Source organism: Neltuma alba, unplaced genomic scaffold (assembly GCF_004799145.2).
Source record: "Neltuma alba isolate B1F8T4 unplaced genomic scaffold, ASM479914v2 tig00011198_pilon, whole genome shotgun sequence".
In the NCBI taxonomy this organism is placed as follows: Eukaryota; Viridiplantae; Streptophyta; class Magnoliopsida; order Fabales; family Fabaceae; genus Neltuma; species Neltuma alba.
In genome coordinates, this window is record NW_021635922.1 from 173,140 (window position 1) to 193,859 (window position 20,720).

Here is a 20,720-nt window from a genome sequence, read left to right on the forward strand (position 1 = left end):
TAGTGCAGAAATCATAAAACGCTTACAACAAATGATAAAAAGTTCTTATAATTTACTCACATTTTCAATAAAAGGAAATTTATTTATACAATATGCTTATGTTGCCAAAAAAATTTAGCCAAAAAACCAGTTGCAAAGAAAATAAGGGAAAGAAAGGGGCTTAGTGGATTAAGCTTGATATGAATGATTTTTCAAATCTGCACGATGAGATTGCTGCTGATATTATTCATTGGATTAATTTATATAACACTTATGAAAATCAATCAAGATCAGTCTTCATTAAAAATCCAAAATTTCATTCTTGGGATGTTTGCTTCAGATTTGTCCTTAGAGTTCATAATGTTGTTCTCTACTATAAAAGGGATTTTGTTTATATTGATGTACTTGGGATCAATTTTCAATTGGCTTTTTAATTTAATTTAAGGTGTTCTCAACCTCTTTTCCATCAAGAAAGAAGAAAAGGACTTGGTGGTTATTTTCCAATATACTAAACAGTCAGGTCCAACCTACCTGTACCTATATGACAAAACAAAGCCTAAAATCCCCAAAAAAGTGCTCACATTTTCTCTGCTTTTCAAATTTTCATACGTTGTTTTTGTTTTTTAATCTTACTTTCCTTAACCGCAGTGATTCTAATTTTAACCAAAGCCCCACTTTTTCTCTCTTCATTTTTAGCATTTCCTCCGTTTGTCAATGCTGCTTGACTCAACCATATGTGAAAGTGATATATAATAATTAATAACGAATTAATTAACAAGAGAAGAGATAAACATCAATAATGACTGCCTAAGTATCATAATCTTAAATTATGCACGATAATTACAATGGCCACTTCCCTATGGGGGATCCTGCAACTTTGTTCCGATTTTCAATTTTCATGCTATTCTAACTGCAATTTGAAATCACAGTGACTTTAAGCTAATCCTAAGCTCAAAATCCAAAAACCATAAGAAATTTTAAATGGGGATGGAGAAAAATCCAAGCTTTCCATTATTCCTTTTTTTTTTTTTGGCCCTAATTATTGATCTTCTCTTTAAACTCAAATTTCTACATATCTATCCACATCTTTGAAACACGAGAGCAGGAGGAGAAAAAGAAAATGACAAAAAGAAAACTTCTGGTTCACTTGATCCGAGGGAGATTTTTTTAGAATTTGATACAGACAAATCTATCTGATCTGGCCTTTCTTCCAAAAATTCCAATAGGAGTCAAAATGAAAGATGAAGAAACAAAACAGATATCTTAGACTAAAGCTAGCTGCAGAAGAAAACTTCATCTTCCTCCTCTGTGGATCTCTGTCAACGTCTTCCTTATAGATACTGTTTTCCTTCATTAAAATGTGTCCCAAAAACATCCCATTTTCCCTATCCCAATCTTCATTTTTTTTCCTGGGATAGACATGACACAAACAATCTACGAGATGTTGTACTATGAGACATGACACCTATTACAGCAGGGAAAAAACATGCAGTATTCTAGTACAATTCGAAATGTCATCGAGCTTCATGGTTTGTTTCCTCTGTTTTCTGATATTTCGAAGACAAAAAACATGAAGAGTCATTTGTGTCAGGACTTACGAAGACAAAAAGGATCCCAAAAAGTGACTCGATGAAATTCATCTGATAGAGAGATTTTTTTTTTCCGTAAAAAAATGATATTTTGATGAAGAAGATACGAAAACCAGGGGAATCACGAAGAAGAAGAAGCAGAGAGCTGTGCCATTTCATGGAAGAAATAAACTAGAATTTCACCATCTGGTTTTGTACCTACAAGTCAGAAACCTCGCGAATTATTCTGTAAATGAGCAACAAAATCATCATAGCTTCACGGAGGAGACTCCGACTCGGAGACTCGGGGTGATGTCACCGGAAACAGAGGCAGAAGCCGGGGCTCGGAGTCCCTGGGAGTGTTCAAGGGCGAGGGGTGCAAATAAAACCCTTTCTCCGCGATCGCCCTCTCCTCCTCCCCTGACGACGACAGCGAGTTCGTCGTCGTCATCGTCAGGAGAGGCGACGACGACGACTTCTCAAAGGGGTCGGTCCTGTCGTCGTCGTTCAACGGCGTCACGGGACTGAGAGAGAGCGAAGGGAAATCAAGCAAACTGGGCGACAGAATCTCCGGCTTGCGAGGTGAAAGCCCAGAATTGGGAGGGAAATTGGTGGTGAAGGTGTTGATCATGAGACTGTTCTTAAGGTTGTTCCTCCTCTCGTAGAGCTTGAAACCCTGTTTCTTGGGCGGCGTCTTCACCGGCGGGATAGTGAAGCTCTTGGAAGAAGGAGGAGGCGGAGGAGGAGGAAGGGAATCGGAAAGTGGGGGTTTAGGGGAATCGGGGGAGCCGGTGAGCATTTGAACGACGTGCTTAAAGGAGGAAGTGTCAGCCTGGACGAAAGTGGTGGGGTAAGGGTGGGAATCAGATCTGGGGATGTTTCTGGAGGTGAGAGGTGGAGAGGTGGGAGAGAGAAGCGGAGAAGGATTCTGTGGGTCATGAGGTTTAGGGCTGATTTCCATTGATGGAAACCTAAACACAGAGAGAGAGAGAGAGAGAGAGAGAGAGAGAGTTGCAGAGAGGAAAAAGGTGGAGTTCGGAGAAGAGATATGGAAAGTGGCAGAGCAAAGAGTGAAAGAGAAGGCTTGAGCGGAAACAAGAGAGTGTAGTGAAGAAGGAAGGAAGGAGCCAAGGAGGGAGGGTTGCTTATTGGCCCCTATTTTGTTTCCTACTGCCTTTCTCTTTCTTTATACTCTTCTCTTCCCCACATTTCTTTTTTATTTTTTTACATTTGTGTTTTTTCGTTTTTGGATTAACCGTGGTTATATGCTATTCTGGTGGCATTTATAATTTTACATCACACTTCTAAATTCTAGTATTTCATTAAAATTATGAAAATTTTAATATTTGATCCATATGATAGAGGTTTATTAGACTTTAATAATGAGGAGTAATTTTGCAATGACCTGATGATTTTTTTAATATAAAATTAAGAATGTCTATTAATTTTAACTGTTTTTATCGATTTGTTTGGTTCAATTGAGAAATTTAGAATTATAAATAATATGTTGGGATTAATTATAAGAACACACAATATGCGGAACAATTTAACAATTAAACTATTAACGACTGATATAGGTTGACCAAGTCAACAACTTTGTTAGGAATGTATTTTTTTGGCTTATCATTTAATTTATTTAAAGTTTCCTATATTATGTCTTGCTAACTTTTTTCAATCGGGGGCGTTTGGTGTGTGTTGCTGTATGGACTTCTCTTTTCAGCCATATTATAATTTGGCTGCTTTGTCATTATGATTCTTTTAATAAAAATATTAAAAAATTAAATGAGAAAATTACACATATGTCATAAGTAAGGAAGTTAAATACAACTAGATCTCCTTGATCACAAGTCAAATTTTTATATTTATAAACCCTTAGGCTATTAATATTAAATAAGATTTTAAAAATGATTCATATTTAGTTTTTTTTATTTAAAATGTTTATGTAATTTTTTTAAAAATCAAGAGGGCATGAGGTAGGTTTGACTTGAGTACTTTGGTTGATGAGATTGGAGACGGCACATTCTCACGTTAACATTCCTATACTTGGTAAATCTATTTCTTTGTTTGTGCACTTTTCTCTAGGGAGCGTGTCGTCCACGCATCAATTATATGACGACCCAACTCTCCCTCCAGATTACCCAGACGGGCAGGTTTCACAAAATGACAAACCCACTCCTTCAAAGAAAAGGACGCGGCTTCTCTCCTTTTCCCTTACCATCCGCTGCTGCCGTCCGCTACCCTCAAAGCCGCGGCGTTTTGAGTGAAAAACGACAGAGTGAGTGCTTTTCTATTTAAAAAAAAAAAAAATTCAGTACTCTAAAATATATTTTTAGTATTATTAAGTATCCTAAATAAATTCTCAATACCCTTACCGTTCTAAAATATTTTTCTAATAGTACTTAATATCTAACTCAGTATCCTAAAATATTTTTTAATAGATCCAGTATCCCAAATTTTTTTTAGTAATACCCATCATGTCAAAGTATTTCTCTAATAACACTCAATATCATAAATTAATTTTTAATATATCCAACACCCAAAAATATTTTTAAATAACATTTAGTATCTTGAAGTAATTTGTCATATAATATCTTATGGTCACTAAAATTTAGCACAAGCTACTTGGTGCTACTAAAAAAATATCCCAGCATATTGGATGTGCATAGGTGTTATTGAAAAAAAATATTTTAGCCTTCTAAGTGGACCAAAAATTATTTTACAATACTAAGTGCTGTTAAGAAATATCTTAGAATGCTGGGTGTTAAATATTAGGTGCTACTAAAAAATTATTACCTTCGATTCTTAATATAAGACCCTGTTTGACTTTTATTTTGGTTCTAAATATAAGACCCCAATCTACTGTATTTCTCATATTTATTCAATTTTTTCCAAGATAGTCCTTCTAATAATTATAGTTTTAATCAATATACTTGATTAGTAAGGATATTTTAGGAAAGACAACACCTATTTAGGACAAATAACTAACCCAACTTACTTCTTTAATCTCCTCAAATTAGTCAATTGGCTCTTATAATTAGGACTGGAGGTAGTATTTTACCTTGTTGAGTGTATTAACAATTAATTTAGGATAGGAAATGACACTGAAAAAAATATTTTAAGCTATTAGATTTTTTTTTAAAATTAAAAAAAAGCCTTCACCCTCCCTTGCTTTCACTCAAAACGGCGCAGTATCAAAGGTAAAGGAGGGCAGCGGATGGTAAGAGAAAGGGAGAGAAGCTGCGTCGGAAAGGGAAAGAAAGGAAAAGGGGAAACCGGGAAAACGCCACCCAAGAGTTTGATAACTAAATTATACAGTTTCAAAAAAAATTAAAATTAATTAAAAATAATAAATATGTAAGAAATAACTTTTTTTCAAACATAATCTTATTTGTAAGGGGCAAATAAGAGAGAAAATATAAAAAAAATGTAGCATAGCAACTTGTCAACTTTTTAATTAATGTAATATGTAAAATTAATTAGGGGCAAAAATGATAAATACGCGTTAGATGTTCAAACAACTATAAGTGAGCTCTTATAAAAAAGACCAAGGCAATTTGAAATTTCAGACTCTTATAAAAAGGACTGATGGAGTAAATTTTAATTATATTTTGTTATTCATTTTTTTGAGTTTTTTTCATCCTTTCTATTTTGTTATTCCTTTTTATTTTTAAAAAATGCTCAGAAAAATTATGAACTAGCCCAAATTGTGCTAATTTAATTAATTAAGATAAATTTGGTCCTGAAAACAATCGAGGAAATGAATTTGAGAATGATATAATTTACAACTGGATCATTTGAATTTGAGAATTATACTTCAAAGAAAATGAATTATATTGAATTCTTTTTATATTTCACCCACTTTTCCTTAGTTTTATTATATTATTATTTTTACCTAATTAAATATAAAAGCTGAGTATTTTAGATCAAAGAAAAACAAGCAAGATCTTCTAACTTGTTACTCAGTAAGAACACATACACATGATATCAATAGGTTAATGTGTGCGCGCGCACAATTCACATTATTCATATAATTAATACAACTCATGCTTTAATTTTTCAAACATATATGAATATAAGAAGCAGGTCTAATAAATATTTCTCGAACGAACGAAAAATCAGTTTTACTAAATTATCAACAGCACACGTATTTTTATAACCGGAAATATTTTTAATATTTTTCCTCCATAGTATAATGACTAATTGTTCCTGGAGCTCGGAGTGCAAAATGGCAAACCTATGCCACTTTTTTTTGGAAAAAAAATATAGTGAATAAAAAGAAAGCACTCTTAACTCCACACATTAGCACTAATTGATATGTGTTTCATTAATTAAATCAAAAGGATAATCATAATTAATCAATTAATTTGTGTCTCATAATAGTGCAAATGAATCAGTCCGTTCCAAAAGACGAGAGTGCAGAAAATCATGCGCTTATCGGATTCAAAGTTGCATTCTCATTTTATATAGATGCAATTTCGTCTTCACTGTCCATTTGTCTAAGTATGACTTAGCTTTCACATTTCCTTCACAAACTTTTTAATAATATTTCAAAAAGTAATAAAGAAAAGGGAATCCATTTCAAAAAATATATTATCTTTCGGCAATTTTATATGTTAATAAAAAAAGTTATCCAAATGTAGTCGGAGCAAAAACTCTGGTGAACTGAGTGGGCAACAAAAAAAAAAGTTATCCATTGTATATAATTCAGTTTCATGTACATTTAGAGCTCCTCCGATGTTTGATGTAACACCTAATAATATATTAAAAATATTAGTTAAATTAATTAATATAATATGTTTTTTCATAAAACATTTTAAGCTAAGCATCTTTCTTAATTTTCTTCCTCTTTCTCCTACTTGATTATTGTTACGAAAATATTAATAAGGTTAATTTAAAAAAAATGATAAACATATAAAATAAGTCTTATATATAGAACTAACATCATCTCCTTAATTAGGTCCTACATTAAGGACCAAAGGAGTACTTTGTTCGTTATGCAATGTTCTTAATTTTATCATTTATTTTCATTTCTTTATTATAAAATATGCATTTTCTAATAAGGAGAATCATTTCTTTATATAATATTAGAGATTAATTAGTAGGAGAATAAAGGCAGCATGCATTATACACAACTTTAACAATGAAGTGATTAATTAATACCGCTTACAACAGGAATAGTATGACTTTTATATTTTATAAATAAATTGAGATTACCAAAAATATTTAAAAATTCAAAGTTTTTTCTGGGGTGAAAAGATCACCATAGTGTTATAACTAGCTAGATTCGAGAGTGAAGTGGTGAAAAGAACAATAAATATTATTGAGGAGTCACTAAGTTAACAATGTCCAATCATGAATTATAAACTAAAATAACTTGAACTAATGACGAGGAGTCCCACCGATCCACAAGTCGTCGCCCGTATATGCGGTCTCTAGTTACACGTTCCATGTAAAGCCAATGGCATCCATTCAAACCCTAAAACTATGGTTACTTGGAAATTATCAGTGTATAGAGAGAGGAATACGGGAGAGAGTATGTCGGGGCCGTGTAGTCCAATAACACCAAACGCCCCTCTTAAATCTTTCTCAATAACATAAGATTGTGAGTTCAAAGTCTCTACAGATAATAAAAGCATGAGTTATGATCAAAGAATAACAACGTGCAAATTTATCGGGACATATGTAAACAATCATGAGTTTTGTTTTCCTTTTTGGATGAAGGAGGATTATCAAGAGTGGGAAACTAGAGAGAGAGAAAGAGAGAGAGAGATGCAATATTGAGTCCAACGATGGAGTGGGAAATGAGTAGGTTTTGAAGATTATTTGAGAAGCCGATGGGTGATACTAATATATTTTTCCGGTCTTTAATATCAGACCTAATTATTAATTTAATTTTGATCTTAATATAAAACCTATTTCTCATATTTACTAATTTTTCTAAATTACCCCTATAGATACTCCATCAACTATAATTAAGTAGGTGAGGGAGGGAGGATATTGAGTCCAACGATGGAGTGGGAAATGAGTAGGTTTTGAAGATTAGTTGAGGAGCGCATGGATGATATTAATATACTCCTCCGGTCCTTAATATAGGACCCAATTGTTGAGTTGGGTTTGGTTCTAAATATAAGACCCATTTCTCATATTTATCAATTTTCTCTAAACTACCCCTATGGATACTCTCTCAACCATAATCAAATAGAAGAGGGAGATGAGGTATTAAGAAAGATGATTATGGTGTTTTAGGAAAAATGTGTCACTTTTCTTATAATTAACCAATTTACCTAACTTCCTTAATCTAATCAAATTAGTTAAATGGGTCTTATATTAAGGACCGGAGGAGTATATTAATTAATGTGGTAATATGAAGGTGACAGCAATTCTCGTATGCGATGTCTTCAAGTCTCAAGTCTTATTATAAGTATATTAATTAATCCCACGAAATGTCTTTTCTTTTATTTAATTTTTCTTTTGATCTTGTTGGACACTCATGATTGGGAGCAGTAACAAGTTTATTAATCATTGATATTTTTTAATATAATATATTTTGGCCAACTTCCAATAATCAACATTTGACAATACACACTTCATATATGCTTAAAATAAGATGATCAAGCCAGGTGTGGGTGTTCGGCAAGCCTGCAAAAAGGTGGTTTTTTTTAAAAAAATTTTATAGAACAAAACTCCCCTCACAGATTTATTTTCACAGTATAAAATTACTTAAAATACCCATACTTACCAACATTTGCCTGTACTTTGTTTAAATTTGTCAAACCATACTGATTTGTTAAATTTATGAGACCGAAAGGAGCACTTGAACTTTGTAGACATGTCTGCATGCATGCAATGAAACGAATTAAAGTATATCAATCTTCACTGTGTTGAACTATTTGCAATTTTTCACAAAAGTTCTCCAATATGCTATTGGCAAAAACTGACTAATCGTATATATCATCCCTAAAAAGAGAAGAAAAGATAATTAACTTTACTTTTGTTATTCTATCTTATCAAATTGAATAAATAAAATGGATTACCTAAACCTCGGACATAAAATAACAAAAGCTATAACAAAGGGAGGTCAGGTGAATTGGTAGGCTTTACTTGAGATTCAAACAATGTGAAATTTAATTTGATTATTTGTAGATATCAGAAAGGTTAAGGTGTCTCAACACACTTGTTCTCTATTATGCAAGATCTCAGATTTAAGTTTGATAGATGGGAAAAATGAGATATATATATATATATATATATGTGCTATCTTTATTTTCAAATCTAATAGGTGGACCCAAAGCATGGTTAATTATACTGCCTCGAGTCCTATTTATAAACTTCAAAATTAGAAAGAGATGTGATCTATTCTACAAGCTATAATTTGGATTTATCTTAAATTTAATCTGTTTTTTTTTTCAACTTTGCCATTAATTATTTATTCTCTCTCTTTTGTGCTTTTTGATCATATTTTCCTATACATTTTTTTTTTACCTTTTTCCTCATTTTTATAAGGGCATATTTGAAAATAAATGTATATTTTCACTTTTAACTGATTTTTTGTTATAAGCAAATTAATCATTTGAAACTTATAATAAGGACTAGAGGGATTATTAATTAGTGGAATAATTAATCAACTAACCAAAAATGATGAGGCGAAATTAGATTGGTCATTAATCATTATAATTTCTTATCAAGATAAATTCTAGAAAAGTTGTGTTCTTGTAAGCTGCGGATTACTTTTGGGTTTGTAAATGCTTGGCAGACAAAGAAATGAAGAGGGATGAGAACAAGAGAGCAACTTATTAACGAACAAAACTTCTTGGTGGGTAATCAACTCAATTAATTAATTGGTATAGATATATGATTTGGGGCATTGTGATTAACATAAAGTTAAAAGAAGAGACTTATTTGATTTAATTATTTTATCTTCTTTCGTCCTTGGTAAGCTCATCTAATATTTCACATCACAGAAATTAATTAATCTCCCTCACAATATTGAAGAATTAAGCAATATATACTGCAATATTTAGTTAATTAATCACGAAGAAGGGCGCACATAAATAGGTTAAAGATTTGTTAACTGATTAATTCCACTATTGTTAATTAAATGAATGATCTTTATGCGGTTGGAATCCAACTTCTTTTGATCTTTCATGTAATTGCAAACTAATGTGTTTTAGTCAAACTTAATGGCCCTACGCAAGCTGTAGATTTCAACAATGCCATAATGGAACTCCATCATAGACAAAATATAATATGTTGAAGCATATATATAATTATGAGATGCTTTGGCTATAATTTGTTTGAAATTAGGGTGCTATATACATATATATAGTTATCTTTTCTCAAAGATCTTTTGTTCCCAAAAGAGAAGTCTTAGTTACTATTTATCCATGTTCGATGGTTTAACCTAAATATGCCTCGTGGATATGCTTTGATTCAAAACTTTTTATGATACCTTCGTTGCCTTTCTTTTTAATGAAATATCAATGTTCATAATGCGATCAATATTCAAAAGTTACTTAGCGAGGTTAATACTTTTACCGTATTACTACTTTCAATCAGGGGTGAACATTCGGTTTTTCAGTTCGGTTATCGGTGATAACCGAATTAACCGAATAACCGAATAGAGTAAATTTTAAACACCGAACCGAAACCGAATAACCGAACTAACCGAAACCGAAAATTTCGGTTCGGTTAACCGATTAACCGAAATATATAAATATGAAAAATAATTTTAAATTAAAAATAATAATAAAACACAATTATAACCATTAATTAATAAATATTTCATCATTCAATGTGATTTATTATAATAATATTTATTGTAATCATATTTGTTGAATATAAATATATTTAAAAAATTCACATATACCCACATATATATTTATTATAATAATATTTATTAAATATAAATATATAATATATTTATTTCGGTTATTCGAACCGAACACACATATATAATATATTTATTTCGGTTAATAAATATAAATATATAATATATTTTTTCTACTAACCGAACCGAACACCGAAATCGAATTGTTTAAAAAATAAAAACCGAATATATAACCGAAAACCGAAATAACCGAACTGAAAAACTGAAATTAAATTCGGTTCGGTTCGGTTTTCGGTTACGGTTCGGTTTTGCTCACCTCTACTTTCAATCCTTAATATAACACCTTAACTAATTTGGAGAGATTAAAAGAATTAAATAAATTATTTTAAAATGTTATATTTATCGTTTTTTTTAAAACTAAATTGTTGGGCTTCTATAGAAATATATAATATAATGATACATATAAGTATTGTAAAAAAAAAAATCATATAACAGATGTTATAATTAAATAATTTTTAAGTTTTTTTAATTTTTTAAAACTAGTGAATTGAGTCTTATATTAAGAATCGAAGGTAGTATGTGTAAAGAAATTAAAGGTAACAAAAATGAAAGATAGAGAAACTAATGAAAGAAGATATTTAAAGTAAGAAAGAAAAAGTGTTATTGGCCAATAAAATCAAGGGGCAAAAATGTATGTAATCTGTAAAACTCATATTTGCTTAATACTCCTTCGATCCTTAATATAAGACTTATTTAACTAATTTGATTAGATTAAGAAAGTTACGTAAGTTAGTTAATTATAAGAAATATGACATGTTTTTTCTAAAACACTATAATCATCTTTCTTGATATCCTTTTCCTCTCCCTCACTTGATTATAGTTGATAGAGTATCCATATAGTTAATTTAGAAGAAACTGATAAATATAAGAAACAAGTCTTATATTTAAACCCAAAATTAACTTAACAATTAAGTCATATATTAAAAAGCTGGAGGTATATCATTTTGTCTTTGACTCAAAATTTGGGGGGGGATGGATGTTGAGTATGCGTGCCCAAAGACGAGTCTACCACACTACAATTCATTTCCATTCAATTAAAAATCCTTTTCTATAACAAAAAAGGCCTGAATTTTTATAACAAGTAACAGTAATTATGAATTACGAATAATACGAAACGAGGCCACGATATCTAATCCAATTATTTAAGAAGGCTAAATAAATTAATATAATTATTACTTTAATTATGATAAATTACCCTATATTAGAGAGGGAATGGGTTCTGATACCGTATATATGTGATGCTTTGCAACTTCTTTGGCTTTTTCTTAAAAAACATTTCTCATTATTGAATATTAATATTTGCTATATTCGGCATTAATTGGGATCCACCAAGAATCCACATAATTATACATCTCCCAATATGAAAGTCTTAATTTGGTTAATGTTATCAAAAAAAAAAAATTGTGAAACATGTGTTACATTTGAACTAAAAATGTTTTAAAAAAAAAAGAAAGAAAGAAAGCTTGAAATTTACGCTCTGAAGCACGAACTTTAAAATATAAAAATGAAAATAAAAAGATGTGTTCATGATCATACGTAATTTCACTCTATTATATATAGACTTTAAGTAATTTGATTGCTGAAAAATCGCTCATTATAAAATTTGTTTAAGGTTTTAAGGGAAAACCTACTACTTTTAGTGGGTGCAACTCTTTTTCTGGTAACTATGTGCAAAACGAAAAAACATTTGCGTATAACTGAAAATATATTGTGCACAAATCAAAATGAGTTATACTTATTTATACCTACTCAAGAACTAAAAAAATCTGTCCTTAAGTACCTTAGAGACAATATATCGAGTTAATTAAATACTCTGTCATTCTGTAAATCCTGCTTCTCTATTGTTATAAAAATTATACAAGTCATTCTCTAGAAAATAAAAAAAATACTGCCTCTAAATTCATATCGTATTCAAAGTGACTTTATCTCTACTATTAAATAATAGCATTTGTATTTTAGAGGAAGAACTAGAATACAAAGGCATCTTGAAGCAAAATCTTGCTGCTGTTTGTTTGTCTCTATTTTCTATTTGATTTAAACATTTAGCATTTAAAAGAGTAGTGATGAATACAAAAAGTAAATAAAAAAATAAATGGATGCAAGATAAAGAAGCTTTATTTTTGACATCGGTGTTGCCTCTGAGTGATAGCTTTTCTTCTTTGAAAATATTAATTCCATTTTAGATTAATATATTTGGTACCGAGACAAACAAAATCTACTGGGCATACCCTAATATTATTACGTTTCTATTCTTATTACTCGATATTATTTATTGTATTGGTCATAAAGATTATTATTTTGTATTTTTTCCCGAATACAAAATTATATGGTCACTCATCTTCAAAAAAAAAAAATCTCTAATATATAGCTAATATATAAGCTAATATTCAAATATATGAAAAGAGAAAAGAAGGACTTGATGAGCTGTTTTTTTTTTTTAAAAAAATCAAGTTTAAATTCGACAACATCTGCATCAATTGGTATTAAATTGCAGAGTCGCTATTTATATTTGTTGAATCAACATTTTTCATTAACAAGACCATAGATGATGAAACGTGTATCTTAGCAAAAAGAGTGTATATATAACAAAATGGCTAAACATGAGTGATTGCAGCCTAAATTAGGGTTACCATTAATTAAGACTATGATTGGATTGAAATATGGTGAGGAATGGGATAACAATAATTACAATAATAAGATGTTGGGATAGGTCTCTCATAAAAGTGGGACAAAGAGAGGATGAAAGGGATAAAAAGGGACCACTTAGACTTTGGTATTGCCATTTCAAAGGCTCATCTCATGTATGAATGAATGAATTATGTTGAAAGAGTGATTCCATTATTAATATTATATCTTGTCTTTTCCTTTTATTTTTTTTTTCCCTCTTTGTAGTGCTTCTCTCATCATGACATGTGTAGTAACATCTAAGGAAATTATTTAAAAAAAGAAGCTTTAATTTCCACTATAAGAAGACATGTGTTCTTTTCATTGGACTTACTTACGTGACCTTTAAATAATGGGCTATGTGACCTTATTTTCTCTAAAAGTTGCTTTAGCTTCTTCTCCAAACCCCTTTGCTGAAATTTATAACCCCTCGCACAAAGGGTCATCATGATCAGCTCATTGTCATTTTGTCTTTTATATGAATAAGCTAATGATTTTAATAGTGTAGATCAACATAATAATAAAAAATAAATGTACTAAAAAATTTGAAATATCCTTGAAAGAAAGCCTAATTTATTTGCTTCATTTTATCATACTTCTTGGAAAACTAATTTATCATTGATTTGCTTAAGAAGCTCAAATTATATTATATTATATTAAAGAACGGTGTATTTATTTTTAGTCTGTTCACTAAAAGCCCGCAGTTGTATTATTATTCTCTAGTGACATGTTAAAAGTATTAAGAGACATGAAATGTTGCAACTGTTGAGGAAGAAGAAGCACTTATGTCTTCCTAAAATCTTCTGCAAACTAGACCAACCTGATGAGGAAGAAGCCAGAGATGCAAACAAACCTTTTTATTATTATTATTTTTGGGTCATAAACCTCCTTGTTATCTTTACACCCACAAAGTACCTGTCTCTTTGCTGCAGAAAGAAGCTAGAGAAATGTGATGGAAGCATCAAGCTTAGAGATTTTGGAAATGATGCATAAGAAAGATGCAGATAATTCAGGAATAAGGAGATTAATGGTGAGTTAAATAAAATAAAATACTAAGAAAAACATGTGCCATAGTTTTACTTGGCTACTTTCCCAATTGAATCTTCAATGTCCAAAAATTCTGAACTTTTAGTAAACTAAGTGTAATCGGTTTTACTTTCAGGCGAGTTCAACTTCCCTCATTTCCCTAGTCAAGCAAAACCATCTATAGGATTTCAATTCATCATGAATATTTGTATTTTTGACAAAGTTAATGTTTTACACAAGCATTTTTCCTGTTAGTTTTAATACCCGTCAGAAGAGAAGAGTGGCTGCTTACAATTCACACTAAAATTGAAATTTCAAATTCTAGAAATAATATTTTACGCAATTAATCTTTTTTCCAGGGAAAAAAAAGTCGGAGATAAAGAGAAGCTTTAGGAAAGGTCAAAAAGAGCATTTGGTAACCAGAACATGTTGGTGAAGAGAGGCTTTCTCTGCATTAAACATTGGTAGCTTGTAAGCATCCAATTTGTTAGCATGAAAATGCATTCATTCACAAACTGACAATCGCAAACATATTTCAGAAAAGTATAGAACCCTCCTGAGCCCAATTCCTTCCTTGTCTCTTGTCAAAAAATGGTCCCAAATTAGTTACCTTTCCTAATCTGCAAATTCAATGACAATGAATGCAGATAGTTTGGATATAAAATCAAATAATACCAACCAAACCATCGACTTGAGAGAATCCACCTGTGGTTCAAATCATGCATCATGCATTTAACAGAGAAAATGCGAACAACTGTCTGTGACCAATCATCAAACTAATCATTAAATAACGTGTAAACTTTGTACATGTTAGTGTATGAATATTGACATTAATTTTATTAATCAGATCTGCCTGAATTAATTCAGGAATCATATCCAGTAGGGTATTTTGGTCCCCATGTTGCTCCATTTCCTGAAAGATGAATGTGAACCACCGTGAATGAAAAATTGAGCTAATTTCTGTAGACCGCTGAAAAGGACCAGCCAGGGAAAATCATTAAGAGCAAAATTATAGTGTATCTTAAGCTTTGAGGAAGCCCAAAATGAACCCCCCTCTCTCTCTCACTAGATGTGAGTAAAATACAATTTGCATATGACGAGAGATGGACAGAAAAACTGGGCCTCCGAAATCAGAGTTTTGGGAAGCTGGATTAAATTAGCTCTATCAAAGGGCCCGAGCAACATTTTTGAATTCATTCAAGCAAGATTGGAGTATTTTTTGACGCTTCAGAAGAGAATCTCGTTCATTTTGCAGCGAATCTATGGCACCAGGGGCCACAAACATGTCCATGAATTTCTCATCATTCACAGCAAACAAATCTAACCCAAGAGCCACTACAAGCCGTTCCCGACTGCACAGAACACAAAAGAAAACACAAGGTCATCATCTGAATGGAGGAAAGAATAAAACTAGGCATAAAATCCATTTGGCTCAAAAATTATCTATTCTAGTTCACTCAGCAAATTCGCTGTGTAAGATACCTGCTACAGACTACAGTATCACCGATGTGGAAACTTGGGATCTTAACCAAAGTTTCCATCCAAATAGAACAAATAACTTGTAATATAAGAATATAATCTACCATAAAGTAAACAAACGTGTAATATTTTTCTTGTATATTCTTATAGACAACAAAATAGGGAAAGAAGATCACTTCAAGTTATTATTGATCTCTATAATTTAGGGTTTATACATGAGATAATGAATACTTCTTTTCGCAGATTTAGGACTATTTGTATTATAAATGAAAGTATTATTCGAACTAAGATAACAAATAACAAACACTTGAGGTTCTAAGTTGCATTAAGCACATTTTAACTTAGAAACAGAGGAGATCCTTTGTTGCATACAAAACGCTGTTACAAAATAATAATAAACTACATTATTATTTATAAAAATCATTTATAAAAATTAAGCAAATATGATAAGCTACCGCAAGGCTTCAGTTAGTACTTCGCAACTGAATGAAGTCATTGCATGGAAAATACTTGGCGTTCGACATCTTCAAACTACTAGCTAGAAAATCTGTAGGTTGTTTGAGTTTCATAATGATAACATTCTGCTATGATGAGTTGATCTACAAAAGACAAATAAGCTTACCACGGAGTGAGAAATCCAGAATTTAACGTTGATGCCACGCCTCTCTCAACAAGCACTTCACGTATACGTGCAAAATGCTGTGCTGCTGATAAACATATTTCTGAGTACGCTGAACCTGACTTATCCCCACTTCCCAATAGAAGGCCACCGTTCTGCAATCTCAGACTATCAGAATTTTTGTTATTTCCTGTCATTCTTGACATTCTCTTTCTTGGTCCAAAGTCATTGCAATTTCCAAGATCTTTTTTAGCCCCAATGTGGACAGGATCACCTGGCTGATCAGGAGATGGCGTCTCAGGTACAGTCATCTGGCTTTCTCGCAAAGCCTCTTTAGCTTCTGCAGTTTTACCAGGTGTAGTTTCCTGTCCATTCTTTTCTGGGGGTATATTTTCTTGATCCCTCATTATATTGCGGGAAGTTGACTCTATATCACTCAACTCAAGAAAAAAGGAAGCAGCAGAAGCCTGCCTAAAAGAGGTAGCATTTAGGCCATTAGATAGTTGAAAGTCATTAACATAGCAGACCTGTGAGTATGGACTGGTAACTGAATCAAGGTGGTGTCTAACTAATTGCTTGCACTGCTTAGCTAGATCCCTTATGAACCGATTGTAAGCACGCCTTAGAGCAGCATGAAAGCCGACATAACCATCCATGTTTCCTGTTTCACTCCCGTCTGCACGGAAAAAGTAACTTTGCTTGGCTTTTTTAATCATTAAAGGATACACAATTCACATGATATCCATGACATTGATTGTAAATTCCAATAAACTAAGAACTACAATAGAAGAGGTTACTTTAATGCGCTGAAGATGGACATAGAGAACCTATTAAGTTAGGAAAAGGGAGAAAAAAAGTCAAGATGGAGATTCACTTACATTCTGAGTCACGACTGCGATTTCTTTCTAAAGCCAAATCAAATAAACTTCCCAAAACAAAAGCAAGCCTGTCACAAGCAGTGTCAAGAAGAGGTGCAAGCCATGATTTAGCCGCAGCACGTGCAATCTCTGCAGCAGCCTCTGTTACACCTCTTCCCCCTCCTCGCCCAGCATGAGCAAGTAATATATTCGCAACCTGTTGGATGAATACCAAAGAATTGAGTTGAAAGAAGTGGGATTGACATATTTTACCAAATAAGATCATGGTAAGGCGCAACACCTTTTCCCTTGACACTGAGGGGCATTCAATGGAATATGCTGCACAGCGAAATTCATGCATCACCCTCTCAAAAGCAGCTCCTCCATAGAGACGAAGGGTAGCATTTGGAGGCTTTATATCTGCTATAACCCCAGGCCAAACCCCAATACCACTTTGTGATTGCTCTTCCGAGGTGGTTTTCCCCCATTGTTCAGGGCAAGGGTCAGCTGCGCCGTCAATCAATGCACCCTACATAAATGTGAGCAAAATAGTTACTAACTTGAATCACATGCCAACTTATTAATTATGAAGCCCTTTTGCTTAGAAATGAGTTTCGAATTTGGCTCTTGTTACGCACCACATGATTGCTGATAGAAGCCGCATATAGCATAGCGGATTTCCTAAGATGTGCAATATCTGAAGTGGCCTGAATTTTCGAGTCCATTCTTGCAAGTTCAAAAGTAACTTCGCTGCAGCGCTGCTCAAGCAATGCTAGAGTTGCTGGTGCAGCTTCTTTGTATTTCTTCTGAAGCTCAGCCTCCAAATAATCTCTCAGACAGCCAAAACCAATATATTGTCTAAACTTTTCTTCATCAAAACCTCCTTTGACGCCTTCACGCAAATGACGCAGAACTTCTGAGTCTACCTGAGAAATCTGCCTGCGGAATTCATCGTTTGAAACAGTTCCTCTATCTTTTGGTAGGGCCACAAAGAAAGGGCGAGTACTATCTCCCAGGTAACCGCTTGCACTTAAGTAACGATCCACTTCCCATCGATCACTGAATTCCTGCATACAATAGAAAGCTAACTCCAATAACCAACACCAAAATAAAATTAGTTTGTGTCCATGCCTAATTCTATAGCCTACTGCCGCCAGTGGGATACGACGATTTTCTTTTGTATGACATAGAGCAATTAAAGTGGCCTTTCAATTTTACCAGCCTAGCTTATTATTTATCATCTATCATCTATTATTTATGCTAAATTAGTCGTCCAGTAGTGTCCAACAAACAGTTGAATTTGAAGTTAAACCAGAACAGCCTCATGCACTGCAAGTTGTATTCAGACTTTATATGAACACATTGGGAGTAACCCTATTTTACCTTAAGACGATTATCAAATTTGGAGACCACAATCACCGTCCGTCTAAATGTTGGATCAATGTCACGAATCGCATCCAACCACAAGGATGAGCACCACTCCACGCTGCTTTGCTGCAGGAACAAGAGGATGCGATGGGGAGGACTGGCCAATTCTTTCACCATTGAAAGAATTTCATCAGGTGTGTTCTCCGGTTCTCCCTTCTTTGCCTGACAAATAAATTTACTCATTTACTAAAGCAAAACATTAGACATCTAACAAAGCTCATATGTGTCGAACATTCTATTCTCATAAATTCTTTCGCAGTACTTACTTTAAGAACAAAGCCCGGGGTATCGATAATAGTAAGGTTAGGGCAGTGAGCATATTCTGCCCTCATTATAATCGGTTTTGGAGATACTGATGTCTTAGTTTTCTTCAAAAGTGCGTCTGTTCGAGACTTTATAATGTCTGCAATAGCAGATGCCGAAACGACAGGGCTTCCATACTCTTCTGAATCCTCCTCCTGTGTTTTCAATTTAAAACCTCAGGTTCTTGAACAACACATTATTAATACAAAGTTACACCGCTGAAGAATCTGTTGAGAAGAAATGGTAAACTTGGCAAAATTCAAACTGTGAATTCAGATTCCTAGCGTATAAACGATAAACGCATGATAGAAAATTAAGCGCAACATATTTGAAAATTTTCAAAAGCTCCGAAGTGAGAAGAGACCGCAAAACCTGGAAACGGCATCGAGGTTCCAGGGCGGTTGGATCGTGAACCATTTGGAGGATGAGGGGCCTGCGAGTCCCCATCTCGACCTCGCGCACATTGAATCGGAACCCAAGGAGCGCTTCAAGGAGAGAACTCTTGCCATCAGACTGGCCACCAAGGGCAACGATCTCGGGAATTGGAAGCTTCTCGCCGAAGGCCACAGCGGCAGCCTGAAGCCGATTGTATGCCTCAAATCGAGACTTGAAATCGGAGTTGGAGGCCGATCGAGTAGCTGAAGAATCAAGAGAGTTTGAGTGGGTATGCTTCCTGGACAACGAAGCCGATTTATCAGATGGGGTTTTGGAGGGAGTGGAGAGGAAACCATTGGTGGCAGCCATTGCAGCCACTAAAGCCGAAAAGGAAAATGGAAGAAGATGAAGAGAGCGGAGGGATTTTAAATTTGAATTGGACAAACAAATATAGACGTTGGATTTGTCTTCCGAGGATGAATGATGGATATAAAGTTCCTAAGTTAAATCTTCAATGAATTAAACAGGTGGTTTGGGCCAGAGTGTAATGGGCCAGGCCTTCAAAAATCTGAAAATCACAGCCTCGGCCCGAACTAATTACCGACATGACACTGAGGAGTAAGGCCTGATATAAAAAAGAGGACAACATGAATTTTTATTTATTTAAAAGGTAGGCACTCTAGAATGTCTCATCGAATCCGCCACACGAAGCCTGTCGTTGACGCAAGACTCACTGGGATTGCAACACTTGTAGAAGCCATAATGGGTGACCCTGATTTTGTGAGGCGGGTGACGTAACCTACCAGTGACCCTAACGCAGTTGCCGCCGGGAAGGAATATCCTCTACACGTGCACCTACATTTGCATTTCGTGGTCAACCATAATAATATTAACCCGCTTAAATTCAGCACCCCTGTTTCTTTTTCCTTTTGGCCAACCCCCATGTGTAAGCTCTCAACAAATCATTTAGGACCTGTTTGAAATGTTACCATGAGTCTTCAAAAAGCAGCTTTTCAATCGTAAATGAATAAAAAAAATAAATACATGAAAATATTTTTTTTTTCTTGAATTACATAAAAATATTTATAAGCTCTTAACAAATTATTAGATCAATTGGTAGAAATTGTTCTAACATAATCAAAGATCACGCGTTCAATCCTTTGCAAATGCACCAACTTAAATGGTAGGGTTGTGAGGGCGATGGTTGCGTGTGCTCATGTAGAAAAAAAGAAAAATCCTATTAGATAGTTTTTTGGAGCACACAATATATACTCATCTAATTTTTTAATATATGATCTAATTATTGAGTTAATTTTAGTCTGAAATATAATACCTATGTTTTATATTTATTTGTTTATAAATTTTTTGCTATTAATACTCCTTCAACTATAATTAAGTAGAAAATAGGGACAGGATATTAAGAAAGGTGATTATGATATTTTAAAAAAAACATGTCATATTTTTTATAATTACTTAACTTACCTAATTTTTTTAATATAACGAAATTAGTTAAATAAGCCTTTCATTAAGGATCA

The 20,720-nt window shown here is 33.1% G+C and overlaps 2 protein-coding genes across 2 annotated transcripts; both read right to left on the reverse strand.

Moving 5' to 3' along the window:
- Positions 1-766: 766 nt before the first annotated feature.
- On the reverse strand, positions 767-2,689 carry LOC114762183 (VQ motif-containing protein 4-like). Its single transcript, XM_028951641.1, has one exon. It carries the CDS (start codon positions 2,506-2,508, stop codon positions 1,825-1,827), a length of 684 nt encoding a protein of 227 aa, XP_028807474.1. The 5' UTR covers positions 2,509-2,689; the 3' UTR covers positions 767-1,824.
- Positions 2,690-14,929: 12,240 nt separating this feature from the next.
- On the reverse strand, positions 14,930-19,583 carry LOC114762184 (dynamin-related protein 5A). Its single transcript, XM_028951642.1, has 8 exons — positions 19,183-19,583; positions 18,774-18,965; positions 18,463-18,669; positions 17,718-18,146; positions 17,381-17,608; positions 17,101-17,296; positions 16,226-16,898; positions 14,930-15,476 (listed from the first exon to the last, which is right to left on the reverse strand). Exons 1-8 carry the CDS (start codon positions 19,552-19,554, stop codon positions 15,290-15,292), a joined length of 2,484 nt encoding a protein of 827 aa, XP_028807475.1. The 5' UTR covers positions 19,555-19,583; the 3' UTR covers positions 14,930-15,289.
- Positions 19,584-20,720: the final 1,137 nt, after the last annotated feature.